Source organism: Panthera leo, chromosome A1 (assembly GCF_018350215.1).
Source record: "Panthera leo isolate Ple1 chromosome A1, P.leo_Ple1_pat1.1, whole genome shotgun sequence".
NCBI lineage: Eukaryota > Metazoa > Chordata > Mammalia > Carnivora > Felidae > Panthera > Panthera leo.
In genome coordinates this window covers 101,244,955-101,260,685 of record NC_056679.1, presented here as the reverse complement: position 1 = coordinate 101,260,685, position 15,731 = coordinate 101,244,955, and the positions used below count along the sequence as shown (strand labels likewise).

The window sequence follows — 15,731 nt, the reverse complement described above, 5'->3', positions numbered from 1 at the left end:
CCATGTATCCAACTCTTACCGGAATAAATGTCTATAAGCAAAGTGAGTGATTGTTTAATCCATCCTGTAATGTTTTTGTTTTAAACTATCTGAATTTATTATTTTTTGTAAAACACATTAAAATCTGATTCTAAAAGAAACTGTACCCAGCCCCTCTCCAGGAAAAAGACTAGTAACTTGGCTTTCAGTTTGTTAATCTCCTTAAGTCACACACACCAAAAAAAAAAAAAAAAAAAAAAAAAAAAAAATCACTTGGACTTCTTCCTTAAAAGAGAGACAGAGAGAAAAGAAAAACTCTTAGAATTTTCCGTAAGTACCCCAAAGAGTCAAAATATATGGAAGGTAATGGAATGATATTTAACTTTCTTTAAATTGCTCTATTTTTAAGAACGAGGGTTATACACAAAGCAAATATTAACTAAAAGATGATAGCACACTGACAAAACAATCAGACAAGCTCTCCATGGCTGATGTATGTTAAATATTAAAGAGCCATTTTCTACAAAGAAAATAGAGGTTTTAATGATTAAACAAAAGGAGTAACTAAGGTGAATCTGATTGTTTCTGTAATAAGCCTTCATGTGTATAATAAAGTACAGCCATACTAAAAACAATGAACTGTAAACTGAAACAAAAATCCATCATCTACTTGGAAACAGTGACGGGAAAAGATTAGCAATCCATTTATTGTACTGAAATAAAGATAAGTAACCCTGGGAAGATCCATCAGGACCTGAGTATTGAACTCTAAATATAAAGACATTTCTTCATCAGCCAGTGACTTGGAAAAAATGTGAGAAGAGAAATGATTTCAGTTGACTTTTAAAATGAAATGGTAATGCTTCAACTGCTTTTAAGTTTTTTAAGGTCTGTTTTATGTCAACCTGAGATTCTGGAAGATATCTGAAAGAATGTGTTTTTTCAATGGATAATTATTACATGAGTCATGAAACAATTATTGCCAAAAGTTTCCTATCGATCTACCGTATATCCCGATTACAGATTCTTTCCTAATACGAATCATACAGTGATTAAAATTTTTTCACAGTAGAATTCAGGTTTGAAAGCAAAGGCTGACATGTAAGGAACACCATTTGGAACCTCCTGTTATAAATTTCACTAAATTCAAATCGGCACATTTCAGAAAAAGAATAAATCATAATGCTTAAAATTAACAAACTCAGACTCTATAGCTTAAAAAAAATTATACTAATAAAAACCTGGAACCCATTAAAGTAAGTGTTGTATCTTACAAATGGACATCGGCACTAAGTTACCTGGCCCCAGTCCGTCACATTTTATAGGATCTCCCAGGAGACAGATATATTTTGCACGGCTGCAGTTTTAATATCCCTTCGATCCCCTCAATGTTTGCTTATTCCAACTGTTCTTACAGATGATAAAAATAAACAGATCATGTCCTGAAATTAGGAAGAGGGGCCCGTAAATCATTTATGCGTGCATACTCCCAGCAAGTCTTTTTATAACACAGAACCAACTCACATACCTGAAGCTACAGGTAAGACGCACTTCCTATCGACTGAGGGATCAACAACAACAACCCTCAAGTCCCACTCCTTATTTGAACAATTTCAACTTCATGTACAAGGAAAGGTACGAGAGAAAGACTCTACAGTTTTCAGTATTAAGATTTATCATTTTACTCTATCTGTGTAGCGATCTCCAGCCAATATACCAAGAATCCAAATCCTTTAAGAAAAAAACCAAAAAAAGAAAAAAAAACAATGAACGATGGGATTTTTTTCATGTTTATGGCTTTGTCCCCTGGCACTCTAAAAATAGATGAGCTCAAAACGTGAGGCAACTGAGGGCAATATAACAGTGTTCTTAACATTTGCACATAGAGCAAATCCGTACCATTGAACAACTGCTTTAAGATCTCAGAAAAGTACTGGCAGACCTTTAACTCTATGATATTAGCACTCCTAATAACACTACTGGAACACGAAAAGTGCCTGGAAGTGTTTTATAAACTTTAAACCGCATTGGAGGTTACAACTAATTAGTCAGAAACAAAAACCAACTGGGAAATATTTCAAAACCAGATGCTTTGATTATTTCCCGCTTGTCAGTTTTTCCAATCCCCAGAGCTCTAACTCCTAACCTGGCTCCATGTACCAAGCCATTTTTCTCCCACCATGTTTTCCTGTAAAAATTTCTATTAAAAAACAAAAAAACAAAACAAAAGCAAACACTACTTGGTAACATAAATCTGCCCCTTGTTCAAGAATCCTGGTCTGAAAGATTAAAAACGTGTAACTGTTTTCCAATTTAGGAGTGAAATGGAACCTGCAACCTGGGCCCACAGCCCTAGCAGATAACTGTAAGGTCTACACCACCCATGGCCGCCACGTGGTCATCCTGGGCCAGTGCGCTGGGAGCTCATACACTTAGCTCCTCCCCCTTCCAAGGAGGTTTTACAAACACAGGCCCCAGCAGCCCATCACCAACAGCCCTGTAACGGTTCTGGAGGCCGGGTTTGTTTTTCACAATGCTGTGTCTCCAGGCCCTAAGGTAGTGCTGGCCAGAGTGCTCAGCAAAAATCCGAGTGGATTACTGAGTCTCCCGAGTTTTGGTGACTGACCATGGGGCATCTCACAATGAGCATGCCCATCTTGACAGGCCAGCGAACCAAGTGTGGGAGACACGTTGCTATAGAAATGACCATGAACGGGGACTTAAAGTCCACACCAACTTGGCCGCTGGCACTTGAGAGACTTTGTTTTCTGGCTGTTCCCGCTGCATTACACTGCCTGGCCTCAGTAAGATCTACATATTGCCCTAAGAGTAAAACTTCTAGCATCTTGTATTTCATAAATCACTCCATGGGTGAGAGGTGGCTACAACTGGTTGGGGGGGGGATTACCTATGGCCAAGAATCTGCCTCTTCAGAACTGGATCTCGATAATCAACCATAAAGCTTTGGGAGGAATCTCAGATTAACATTTTTCAAGTACACTGTTTATTTTTAAATAATAGCGTGAGATAAGATTGTGCCACTGAAGTATTGCCATTAATTGGGTGATATCAAAGTGCTCCGAGTTTTCCTATGTTTTGATTTCCTGTCTTGTTGAAGACGGTGGAACTGTACTTTGTCAGAGAAGAAGCAGAATTTGTGATTTCTCATTCACGACAGGAATTGCTTCCTTCGGACGCTTGGGAAGTTATGAAACATGTTGCAGTCTAATTCAGGGTTTACAAAACTGTTTTTATCTGGGAAAAGGAGCCTGGCTCTCTTCCTCCTGGTCAGGCCTATGTTCCTTCTTGCCCAGTGCCCAAAAACATCCTGGAAGAGCTCAGAATGGGGCACCAGATTCTTCTAGCTTACACCCCCAATGTCCACCCTCCTCTGCTCTATCACCTCACCTGCGTTTTCTTTTTCTCAAGATCCAGGGAGACTAGCTGGAGTAGAGGCCTGTTAAGGGGGTTCCAACTTCAGAAACCTGGAGCCCCTGTCTTCCTGGCTGCGCACCTCTTTACTGCAGGTGCTGCCGATATTGGGCATTTGCGTGACCAGAGAAATCTATTCTCCACTACCTTCTGGAGAACAAGGGAGGCTCTCCCCAAAAATGCCTTCCTCCGCCCCTGCCCCCACCAAGGGCCAGGCTCTTTGCCGGCCAGAGCTCCGGCTGGTTGGCAAGGTGCTGGGCGGGGAGTGACTTACCTCCCAGAGATGCTGCGTGTTCCTCACAGCGCCGGCCTGCACCTTCTCTGGGGGCAGTAGGACGCCCTGGAAGGGCCCGATCCAGGTGCCCTGCTGGATCCTCTGCGCCGCGCAGATGCCGTAGGCCAGGCCCGGCACAGTGCTGGTGCACAGGCACACCTCCCGCGGCAGGTCCCGGAGCCACTCGGGCAGCTCCGGCGGGGGCGCGGCGGCCGCGGCGCTGCTGGTGCCCACGAGCCGGCGCAGCGAGTGCAGCGGCCCGTGCATGGGACACTCGCCGTTGCGGTTGTCCGCGCACATGTCGCAACCTGCCGGGAGACAGGCGGGAGGGAGGGAAGGAAGAAGGTTAACCTGCCGCTCGAGGCGGCCCAGCCTCGGGTAAACCCCGGGGACAACAACATCCCCCTCCCGGGTAAGCCACCTGCGAGGGAGGGGAGGCCACTGCGAACAGGGGGAGAAGTAAATATGCACCTCTCCCCTAGAAATCGCAGCACCCACATCGGCCTGGTAGGAGTCGAGACCCGGGGCGCCCCAAAAGCCCTGCGAGGTAGGTGAGGATGGCGTTGCCGTCTCTGCGGAGCCCAGGGCTCGCGTCTTGTCCTCTAGGTCGGTCCCTCTCCCCCTCTTCCCGTCGGTCTCTAGTTCCCACTTCCCTTTCTCGGTTCCCAGGTGTTCTCGCTCTACCGGATTTCCAGGTGTGTTTAATACGCGAAAAGAGCGTGTCTCTTGCTCTGTCTTCTGTGTCAACAGAAATTGCACTTTGATCACCCGGGCATATCTGGTTTTCCACCTTCTACAATTAAAGAAAACACTTCTACAATCACCAGGGCAGGTGGGCAACCCACCTAGCACAGAGCGTCCTTCCTACTCCTAGGGGCCCCCGCACCAGAGGGCGGAGCCGGTCTTGGCTCCCGTGGCGCCAGAACCCCAGACAACCGCCAAAGAGGGCGCACTGGCGCTGGGGTCCCTCCCGAGCCCCGGCAGCACTCGCTCTGGCCACTCCAGCCAGAAGGGCACGGGTGGAAAAGGGGAATGTTCTGGCAGGTTTGGAGTACCTGTCCTGGAGTGTAAACTCCTCCCAGAAGCCACAAAGAAACGAAGAGCGAATTTAAGGATCAAGATAATGGGTCGTTAAGGATCAGAATAATGGCTCGGTGGAGAGGGCCCCAACTCCCGCCCAGACGGCCGATCCCCAGGCTGAAAGCGACTATCTTGAGTTATAAGCGAAGGGAAAGCTGTTGTGAAGAGGTCTCTCGCCAACGTTCCTCAGGGCGGCCAGCAGCCAAGGGGATCCCTCACCCTCCTTCTGGGCGGGGGACCTGTGGATGCCCAGTGTCCCTCGACTAAAAACTGGATGGGAAAAGGCCAGGCGGCCGCGGGAAGCAGGGCCTGCGGCGACCGCGCTGTCGGATCGCAGCGCCCTCCGGGTTATTAATGGGCCTGGCGGAGCCGCGGTGTCTGCGCCCGGGGCCCTGCAGACCTGCCTCAGGGAGGCAGCCTGGGCACCCGCCTGCGCGACCCGGCCTCCCCGGGGAACCCGCGGCGCCCCGGCGCAACGGAGTCCTATGGCACCGAGCATGAGAGCATGCTCTCAGGCGAGAGCTGGGGCACCAGTGGATACGCCAGCGCTGGGTGGCAGCTCGTCCTTGGGGTCTCGAAGCACCTCCGCCTAGCTTTGGTCACTGCCAGTCCTGGTGGATCACCCTAAGTGTGCCCTCTCCGTGCTCAAACAGAGGAAACACCCACGTAACTTTGGACAAAGTGGATCATCAAGGAAGGAACCCCTAATGGCAACCAGCCATGGTGAGCGAACCCCCCTTGTTTCACAGCAAGCTGAGGGGTGACCATCATGTGAGCATCCTATCTCCGTGGAGAAGGGCTCCAGCTGGCTGCGCCTTCCCCTCAGTCAGCTATTCCCTCACTCCTCCCAAGAGAGCCCAGGAAATGACAGGACCCTCTGACTGCAGCGTCCTGGAGGCGTCCCCAGGCCTCTCAAGTGAAAAGCAACAACCTGGCTCTACAGGCAGGAAGTGTCCATGCCTCTGGACCTGCATCGCACAAAAGCTCCCTCTTCCAGTAACAGACACTAATGTAAATACCGTCAGGCTCTGCTTTTGACTTCAGGGCCTAGATGGAAGGTAGTCCTACACTTACCATACGTCAGCCCTTCCAGATACGCTTCACACATCCTCTTAAGCTTCTGATTGTGAAAACAGAAACTTCAAGACAAAGGCGGAATGGAAAGAAAGACAATAAAAACTCAAAGTCACCCGCCGCATAGTGTTCCAGACACCTATCTTAAGCCGAGCAATCACCCTATCGTGATCCCTGTTTTGCAGATGACGCAATTTGAGGCTTCATGAGCAATGTAATGAGACCAAGGCTCAGAAACTAGAAAGTGGTAGAGAAAGATTCAGTCAGGTTTGCCTGACTCCAAAGCCTCCAGACCTAAAGATGTAGGGAGACCAATGAAAGCTGGGAGAATTGTATACCCAAACTCATAATCGATAGCATTATTTCACTGACAGCACTCTTGGGGAGATGCAAAATTTGCTCTAGCACCGGTCAATTACAAAGATTTCTAGATCTCTCTCCCACACCCTTGGGCTTGGGGCTGTGAGAAGTATGGAAAAGTGAAGAGGTGATGTCTACAATTTTGAATTTTAGTGTCTGACCTCAGAGATGACCGTTCAGCACCTGAGCAAAAAGAACTTAAAACAAATGACAATGAACAAAGGCAACAGGCCCATAAAAATAAAAATAAAATCACCCCAGGGAGTTGCTTAACCCACTTTCCTTTCTGGTTGGCTCAGTGAACCAGGATAAGAAAAGCAAGAGCATTTGGTATTCACTCCCTATCAGTCCAACCCCAGAGATTGTCAACTTCCAACGTCTCCACCACGTTCAATATCACACCAACTACATCAGTAATAAAATAAGGAGGAAAAGTACCAACTCCAGCCACCACCCCCACAGACAGCAAACACACTCCCAGTATTTGTGATGCGCGGTAAAACTCTGGCTAGTCCTTTAAGAAGTCCTCTTTAGATAGTTTTACTACTCTACTTGCTATGTTTCATTGGCCTCCAGCAGGTGTTGAAAAACCCAGTAGTGGCATTTTGCTGAATCAAAAGCTGAGTGTCTCCCAGTATTGAGAAAACTACCTGTGTGTGAAGTCCACAGCAGAGCAAGGGAGGCCAATCCACTCTAATTACATGAGTCTTAATTTAGAAACCACTTCAGGTTGCATCAAAATATTCTGCTAGAGAAGTTGACCAATTACATCTAAACACAGCTCTATCCTGATGCTGTTGTTTTTTACTCTACAAAACCTCTGCCATTGAAAATAATTGGCCCCCGGCTTAGGTCTCTTGAGTCCCAAAGGAGTCTGAAGAAGCTTAAAACATGTGAGGTAGTACTCAGAGAGTGTTTTCTAGAGACAAGCCATAAACACCTAGAAAAGGTTTGAGGGAGAAGCTAGCTAGACGCCCAAACTACACCCCCCAAGATGAATTTTTTATATGAATTTTATATATGGATGTATATATTAAATGTATATACATTACACGCAGCATTCCCTACCAAGCAATACATAAAATGCAAGTCCACTGGTATTCATAAAGAGCAAGCAAATGCATGTTCCTCGTTTCTCCTGGAATTAGGGTAATTTTTTGAACAGTTCATCATTATTATTTGCAAAGTGTTTTCTCCATCTGTGAGAACGACTATCAGATTCTCCAAGCAAGATAGGCTGAAATGCCATTTTAGCACTAGGCAACAGAAGAGACCAGGGTCCCCTCCTCTACCTTGAATAGATCCGTTAGTGCTCCTGTTGATGGGTCCCTGAATAAGGGAAGGATGTGTCACCAAGTTCCAGACCTCCCTACTGACTTGTGAAGGCCAGGCCCACTGTAATGAAGAGCAGACTCTGACTCTTCATCTCACACCCTAGCACGCCGTTTGAATCTTTTTCCGAGTGCGTGCACTACTTGTGCAAATGAAAATGGAGTAAGTAAAGGGGGCCGAGCAGGCCATGGTTTTCTTCTCTGGTGTTTCATTTCTGGTTCTAGGAAAGGTGAAATTTAACACGTTTCGGGACTTTGTTGCTGTCTGGAGAGGCTGGCGGACCCGCGGGAAGGCCCCGCCACACTAGGCCCTGGCTCCCCGACGCCTCTCGGCCGCCGCCTTCGCCTGCGCCCTCACTCATCCTCTGGAAAAGAAACGGAGGAGCCGCCGAGAACCCGGCCTCTCCGCCTGGGCGGCGATAACAGCTAAGCTATAAATCCTCCGCGACCGCCGCCGAGGTCGCGGCCCCCGGTCCCGCAGGCCGAGCGCGGCGGGGCGGGCGCCCATCGATCCCGCCCGGGGAGGCGCCCCGGGAGTGCCGCCTGCTGGCAGCTCCGCGAGAGCTCGGGGTGCGGGCGCGGGGTCGCCGGGGTGCGGCGACGGGGCGGGGGGGGCGGGCTGAGCCCTGCAGGCCGGAACCTCCCACGCCGGGGCGCACGCCCCCGGGACTCCAACCCGCGCTCTCCGCGCGTCCTCCCACGCCAGCCCCGTGCCTGGAGGGGAGGCTCGGCCAGGCCCGCCGGGGGACTCCCCGCACCGAAGTCTGAACCTTGAACGCCCAGGCCCCTGCCCCTTCCGGCCAGCCAAGGCCTTTCCTAGAAAACCAGAAAGGGCCGCCGCCACTGCCGCCACTGCCGCCCCTCCCACGGATCGGTGCCTCCACCCTGCAGGGGTCTTTTAGGCTCCCCCGAGGGGCTCTAGAGGCACACCCAGAAGGCGAGGCCGGTAGCCCGGCCACCGGGAAGGGGAGCCTAATGTGGGCGCGCCGAACCTTCTCGAGGACTCTCCCGAGGGGAGTTTAAAGCTCCCCGCGAATCGCGGGCGCGCTGGGCTTTCCCTGTTCCGCCTGGCTGCCGGCTTGGCCCAGGGACCAAGAGGAGAGACAAAAGGGGGAGGGAGAGAAAGAAGCGGGGAGGCAATGTGGATTTTATTTGTCTTTCGATGACCGTATTAATAAATTAAATGGGAGCGCCAGCGTGTGCGGGCGAGAGAATATTGGGCCGAGATAAACCTCGCCGGCCCCTGCCCCTGCGAGGCCGCCATATACATTGCGGAGATGATGAATAGGAGGGAGAGGAGATCGAAGCGGGCCTGGGCCGACTCCACTCTCTCCTACAAAACTATAGGGCAATTAATTGTGGCTTGTCCCCTCATCCTTCATCTCCTGGTGGCACATATCGATGGAGATTACTGCTGATGGACCATTTTATCACCTTAAATAAACAGTCGCCACCACTCCTAACCTCAATCTAATATATGGCTCTATGTTCGGTTTCAGGGCGCTAGATAACGAATAATGTAAAATAGCTAAATCATGTGTGTTACGGGATGGGGCTGGGCCTGCACACAAGAAGAGAGAAAAGAGAAAAAGAAAAATAGAACAACACAAAAGCCCACACACTGACTCCGAGCCTCCCTCCCACCAGGGACCAGGTCTGAAATCTAAGTCGCAGGCGCTTGACAGCGGGGTCGCTGGGCGGGGGTAGCGAAGCCGGTGCCTGGGTGGCAGGAGGACGCCACTGGGGGGTTACTGGGCTCCGGAGCTCCCCAAAACGGGACCTACGTGTCCCAACCGGTTGGGAAGAGATTGGGGAAGGTCAGAAAATACTCACCCTTCTTTCAGCTCTCTAACCCCTCAACAGGACAAACCCCAGATTTCTTTCTCTCCCACAGCCCCTCTCCCCAAGCGCTAGGAAAGGGTGGCGCTACCAACAGGAATGCTTTGCACCCTACTCCTACACCCGGGCACCTGCCAGTGCTGTTCCCACTACTGTTCCCTGTGCAGCAGGGCTCCCTCTGAAAAAGAAGGAGGCAGAGACCTCCAGCTGGGGAAGTTGCAAAGTGCCCCTACTCCACGCGGAGACACTCAGGGCGGACTTAGCTCCCACCTCCCTCCCCACACAAAAAAGAACATCTTCACATGAAAGGTATGCGAGGAGGCAATCAGCCCGGCCAAGTGACTGCCCAGTATCATTCGTACAAACACCAGGGGCGCCCTGTGGCCGCCTTTCGCTACCTTGCAAGAGTAGTGATGGGGTCTTAAGCAACGCACCAGCTCCCGGAACCCCACAAGAGGCCAAAGCGAAGGAGCCTGACGTAATCAATGGCTTCGGGCAACCAGGCAGCAAAAGCGGGCAGTGACAGAAGAAAAGGAAGAGAGACCCCATCCTCCGTTTCTACGACACAATGCCAACCAGTGTGAGGAAGGTGGGAAGAAAACCCGGCAAAGAAGCATTGGGAGAGTCAGTTCAAAGAGTACTTCAATCGTGCGATAAAATAACCCACAGAGTTAGATAAGAGAAATACAATGGAAGAGTTTACGGGGGCTAGCTTTTACAGTTTCTGCTGTTTTTAAGTGTGTGTGTGTGTGTGTGTGTGTGTGTGTGTGTGTGTGAGAAAGAAAGCCACAGGACCTTCTCTATGGCATTTGCCAAAGATGCCAATAAAGTTTCAAGGTCAAAGGACTGTTAACGATTCCTATGTGTTACTGGGTTGTTTCTCCCAGGCAAAGGGTTACTCTTCTAAAGGGATAAGGGAAGTAAGGAGGTCCCTTTCTTTGCCTTGTAAGAAAAAAGAGAAAATGTCCCAATATCCTTTTTAATATAAAGTAATAAAATGAAGCAATGCTGAATGGTCATTTCACAGAATTCTTTTAGAGGAAGATGGCAAGAGGCTAAAAGGAAACCAGGAAAACGAGCCGCAGGATAAATAGGCCCTTCCCTCTGCCTGCCTCTCCCCCCACCTCCCCTCACCCCCACCCACTTAGAACCTGGGAATGGGGCGAAGCTGTGGTTTTCACCATCTTTCAAGTAACTGAGAAACTTCCCCCCATCTAAGGCAGGGGGGAAAAATGTTTCCCACCCTTTGCATTTCTGTTTTGTTTTGATCCGCTTGCTAGATTAAACTCAATCACTTCTCACTCCATCTTTGCAAAAACACATCCCAAGGTTTCAAAAGAGCGAGGGCTCTTGCCCAGAGAAGTTTCTGATAGAATGGCAGGCCTGGTCCGCCAGCATTACACAGAACGCCTCAGCTTTCTATTTTCTTTCTCAATTGCCCCTTAATTAGGGAGAGACGTGAAGTGTAACTCTAATAGGACGATCTGACTGTCTTTCCCTTCATGTTTTCTGTTTTCCCATGCACTTGGCACAGGGAAGCCGTCCAGTCCACTCAAAAGGGAATACCAGAAGATTAACACGATAGGAATAATTTAGATAAATCATAAATCATCTCCTCCAGCCAGAGGAAAAAGTTACCTGGGCAATACACTGGTTCAAGAGCCACATATTAATTAGCAATCTATCCCAGTTCTTTCTCAGATTGATCTAGGTTCTTCTCTGGTGAAAATGCCCTGAACCTCAAGATTGCTCTGCAAACAGTATAGGAGCTCAGGGCACAGCCTGGGCTTTTGGGGTGTACTGCTGGCATTTTTTTCCAATACTCGTTTAACTCAGAAGAGAAACTGCAAGCTCGATGACGCACTCTAAGCCCAAAATCACTATGTTTTACTTAGCGGTCAGAAAATATCTTCTCCAAAAAGCATTTCTTGTCTTTCTTAATTCACATTTTTTTTTTAAAAGAACTGCTTTGAAAACAACACATTCAAGAAATTCAGTAGGAGATAAGTATTTTTTTGAAATCCACTAGGACAATATAATTTTCTAAAATTTTCTAAAGCTCTGAAATACAAAAGTCTTCTTAACTGCAGGGCAAATTCGAGTTGAAACCCTCATTTTAAACCGGTACTTCAGCCTCAAACTCTAGAGAGGAAAAAAAGTAAATACAACTGATCTTTTTGTTAGTTGTAATTACCTCCATCAGAAAAATTATCCCCATCTCTTATGAAAAGACTAAAATACCTCCATCGCTAGGTTCGCGTCCAGTGTTTTCTCATCAAAGTAGCGACACTGGGAGCCCTTTCGCTAAAACCTGGAGTTATTTTGTTTTTACAACGAATTAAGAAGTTCTTGGAGCGGGAGACATTCTGCAAGAGGGGACTTAGTCCAACGGAGAATGATAATACATGTTTATCATCCACTTTCCTCATACAGAAACTAAATGAAGAAATGAGATGAAAATAGCTGAGTGAATGCCGATCTCTGCAATCCTGTATTGCTTTCCACCTGACTCTCTTAACCTGCTTTAATAGTCTCTCCAGAGACTCTGGAAGTACACTTAGCACTTACACCAACTGCCTTAGGTGTAAGCATATCATAACTTCTGATATTACGAAAATAACTAGAGACCAAGCAATGCACATTCTTGGTCTTCATTTAGAATCTTGCTTCAAGACCTCCCAATGGACCTGTACTGGTGAGGTCTGAAACTTTGAATAAAGGATCGAAGCGGGGAAGAGAACTTCCAGCTTTAATTAGGCACTTGCCATTTACTCGGGAACAAAGCGCACTGTACGAAACTAACTACTGTCACTCTTATTTTAAAAAAGAGAAAGAAAGAAGTAAACCACCAAGCATGCCTACGGACTGCGAACGTTTACACGATCAAGGGTGCACGGAGAACGCGGGATCCGCAGGGAACCACCCTACCCTGAAGTCGGAAATGTTTTCTCATTAAGCAGTTGGCAATTTTTCTTTTTCCCCTTTTCTAAATAAACAGAAGATCCAAGAATCATGCCTGCCTGCAGGGAGAGACTGACCCAGCGTCGTCCAAAATTCCTACTCCAGCGAGGCCCGGCCAGCCAGCAGCTCGCGGCTGGTCCCCTGCAACCCCACGGCCCGAAAATGAGCTGAGGTAGTTAACTCCAGAGAGAAGGCAGAGAGAAGGAGACCCAAGCCCTGGGATTCACGCGCCCCAGAAATGCTGAGAGTCCCTCCCGTGTCCCACTAAGGCCAGGCGAAGCCCGTCTCCCACACTCCCCAGCGTATGCTTCTAGGACCCTCCCGGCCCCGGGCACAATCCCGCGGGAGGGCGGAGATCTGAAAGTCCGGTCCTCGAGCAGCGCGGGTCTTAAAGGCTTGGGGCTGCGAGGCAGGGAATGAGAGGAGGACAAGGTAACCCCGAAGTGCCACCCGGCATCCCATCCGTTCTCTTTCCTTCTCTAACGTCGGGAAAATGTTGCCACCGCGGTCTGGGACGTGCAGAGCCGCGGCCTGGGCCAGCCCACCACCCGGAGTCCCGCTCATCCGACCCGCTTCCCCGATGGGCGCCCGCGCTCGACGGCGCCAGCGCCCCTGGAGAGCGCGCGCGGGCTGCGGCTACATACGGTTGTTGGGGTCGCTGGTGTGCTGGTTGAGCGGGATGATCTCCATGCGCTGCTGGCCGTACAGGTAATAGTCCAGCTCCTCCGCGCTGCAGCGGAAGCGCGGGGCGCCCCGGACGTCCACGCCGCTGCCTCCGCCGCACTTGGAAGGCCCCGGGCCCGAGGCGGCGCCGAGGCACAGGTCTTTGGGGGGCAGCGGCTCCGCGGCGACGGCGGCGGCGGCCAGAGGGGCGAACACCGGCAGCTGCGCCACAGGCAGGGCCGAGAGACCCGCCAGCGCGGCGGCGGCGGCGGCAGCAGCGGCGGCGCAGGAGGAGGCAGAGGAGGCCGAGTTGGAGGAGGAAGCCGGAGTGGAAGAGGCGGAGGAGAGCGAAGCGGGCCGCGGGCGCAAGCTGTCCGGCGGCGGCTCTGCGCGCTCCGGGGGGCGGCGGCGGCGGCGGGGGCTGGAGGGGCTGCGGCGCGCCCAGGGGACCCGCGGCGCCGCCGCCGCCGCCCTTCAGCGGGCCGCCGCTGCCGCCGTGCGGGAAGAGTTGCTGCCAGTGCTGCAAATACGCTGGATCCACTTTGAGGAAGGCCGAGCCGCCGGGGTCTCCGGGCTTCAGCATGTCCGACCTCTCAAGCTGGGGGCAGAGGGCAGAGAGGAGGGTGCGCTTGAGCCGGGCCCAGGGCTGGGTGCGAGAGGGGCGGGGAGGATGACCGCCAAGACCGTGGAGCAAGGGCTCAGCCCTGGGCTCCGCCTGCGGCAGCCCGGTTCCCCAGCTCCCTCTTTCCAACTCCGCTGGGGCGCAAAGTTTACTCTGAAGCAGCGGCGCCTCGCGAAGGGAGCTGTGTGCACCCTGCCTTGCCTCCAGTCCGAGGCGCCCGGCTCCCGCCGCGCACTGTTGAAGCCCGGCGCAAGGGCGCTCGCCCGCAGAACTCGGCGGCAGGACGCAGCCCCCGCCCTCAGCCGGCGCCCGGAGCCGACCCGAGCCGGAGTGGCGCAGAGCCGGAGCGGCTTTGGCCTCCGGCGCCAGGAGGCGGGACAGTCTCGCCCCCCGCCCCCAGCCCGGGACCTCCAGCCTCCTATCCCCGGGGCCCAAGACCACCGGCCCCAGACGAGACGCGCCTTACCTGGAAACTCCGAGCCGCCGGCGGGTGCGTGCGTGCGTGTGTCTCGGTGGGCGTGGGGAGAGTGTGCGTCCCGGGTGCGCTACATGCCCCTGGGCCGCGGAGGGGAGAGCCCAAGATGTGATCTGACCGCCCGGAACCCTCCCGGGCTGCGAGAGATGGGCGTGGAGGCCCGCGGAACGCGCTAGAGCAGTTCAGCCGGGAGCGCGGGCCGCGCGGATCGGAGCCGCGGTGGGCTGCTGCGCTCGGCTGCCGCCGCGTCCCGGTTCCTCGGCTCCACGCTCTGGCAGCCTCCCGGCTGGACACGTGGGTTTTACGACAGCACAAAATACAAGTGTGTGTGTGTGTGTGTGTGTGTGTGTGTGTGTGTGTGTGTGTGTGTGTGAGAGAGAGAGAGAGAGAGAGAGAGAGAGAGAGAGAGAGGTGGAGATGGAGAGTGGGGGGAGGCGGTAGGCAGGCCAGAATAACGAAGGGGAGGGGAGAGGGAGAGAAGGAAGTTCTAACTCGGTTGGATCCACACACGGCCTGTGCCCCTCTCCAGCACAGATACCTCCAACGCCTTCCCACCCACCCACCCCCCCGCTCGTTTTTTGGCGTGACGTCTCCCGCTTTCCTGTTGTCTCTTCCTGCCCATGATAAGTCTTTTCTAGGTACCAGCTCACTGCCCTGATCCTGAAAGCAGGGGAAACACGAAAACCGGAATGCATCTCCTCACGCGCTCGGGTGTCCGCATCGGAGTAGGCGCGCCCAGCCGGCGAGTGGACCAAGTCCCAGTACCGGGTTTGCGCTTTTGTCCGGCTCAGTTTTTCCAGGAGTAACTGCTCGACTAGCCCGCCACGCAACTCTCAGCAGATATCCTGGCCGGGGGAGGCAGGGGCGGGGCGGGTTGCGCACTGGTACGAAACGCTCGGTCTGCAGCGGAGAAGGCAGGCTCTGGTGAGCTGGTGGGCGTGAGGCCGAGGGTCTCTAAAGGGCAGCTAGTCCTGGCGGGACTCAGGTCTGGCGGCGGAGTTGGGAGGCGGCCGCAGTGGAGTGTCACACGGCTTAGCGCTAAGCCCACCCACTCTCGAGTGGTCTGCCTGGGGAACTCGCTCCTTCTCCTTGTGGGCAGCGGCGGCAAGTATCCCGGGCTGCGTTACACTTGGTTAAACTGCTCCCGGTCACCGGCGAAGCTTTTTGCCTTTGCTGCTAGGGGCTGCCCCGGGGGGTCGTGCAGAAGTCTCTTGCCCCAAACGTGGCGTCGGCGGTGCAGGCTGGGAGAGCAGCCCCACCCCCACTCTGACCATTCCAGGTGCCTTGGAATGCCCCGCTGCCCTTCCCTGCGCGCTCTCATCTCCACGATTTGGGCACCAGCCCCCTGCCCTTCCAGGCAGTGGCAGTGCTCGGTGGGGGTAGGGCACGGACAGGGTGTGTGAAAATGATCGGCTCGGGCGCTTTCCCAAAGCCGGAGTTCTGTCCACACTCAGAGGGAAGAAATGACATTTGTCTTTCCCCAAACAAGCCAACTTATTTAGCACCCGCCACTCTGAACAATTAATAGCCACTCCTTACTGATTTCTTCTTGTTTCTTTTTGTCTTCCCACCACTCCTGTCGCCTGAGCCTGGGAACCGCGCTGTTTAGACTTTGTCCGGGTCTCACGGAGGATGCCTCGA

At 52.3% G+C, this 15,731-nt stretch overlaps 1 protein-coding gene across 1 annotated transcript in view; it reads right to left on the bottom strand.

The window, feature by feature from the left end:
• The window catches only part of PRDM6 (PR/SET domain 6), a 106,493-nt gene extending 92,230 nt beyond the window's left edge, over window positions 1-14,263 (bottom strand). Inside the window, 4 exon segments of the mRNA XM_042933928.1 lie at window positions 3,686-3,993; window positions 12,975-13,395; window positions 13,397-13,591; window positions 14,082-14,263. Of these exon segments, the coding sequence (XP_042789862.1) occupies window positions 3,686-3,993; window positions 12,975-13,395; window positions 13,397-13,576 (909 nt within the window). The 5' untranslated portion in view covers window positions 13,577-13,591; window positions 14,082-14,263.
• Window positions 14,264-15,731: the final 1,468 nt, after the last annotated feature.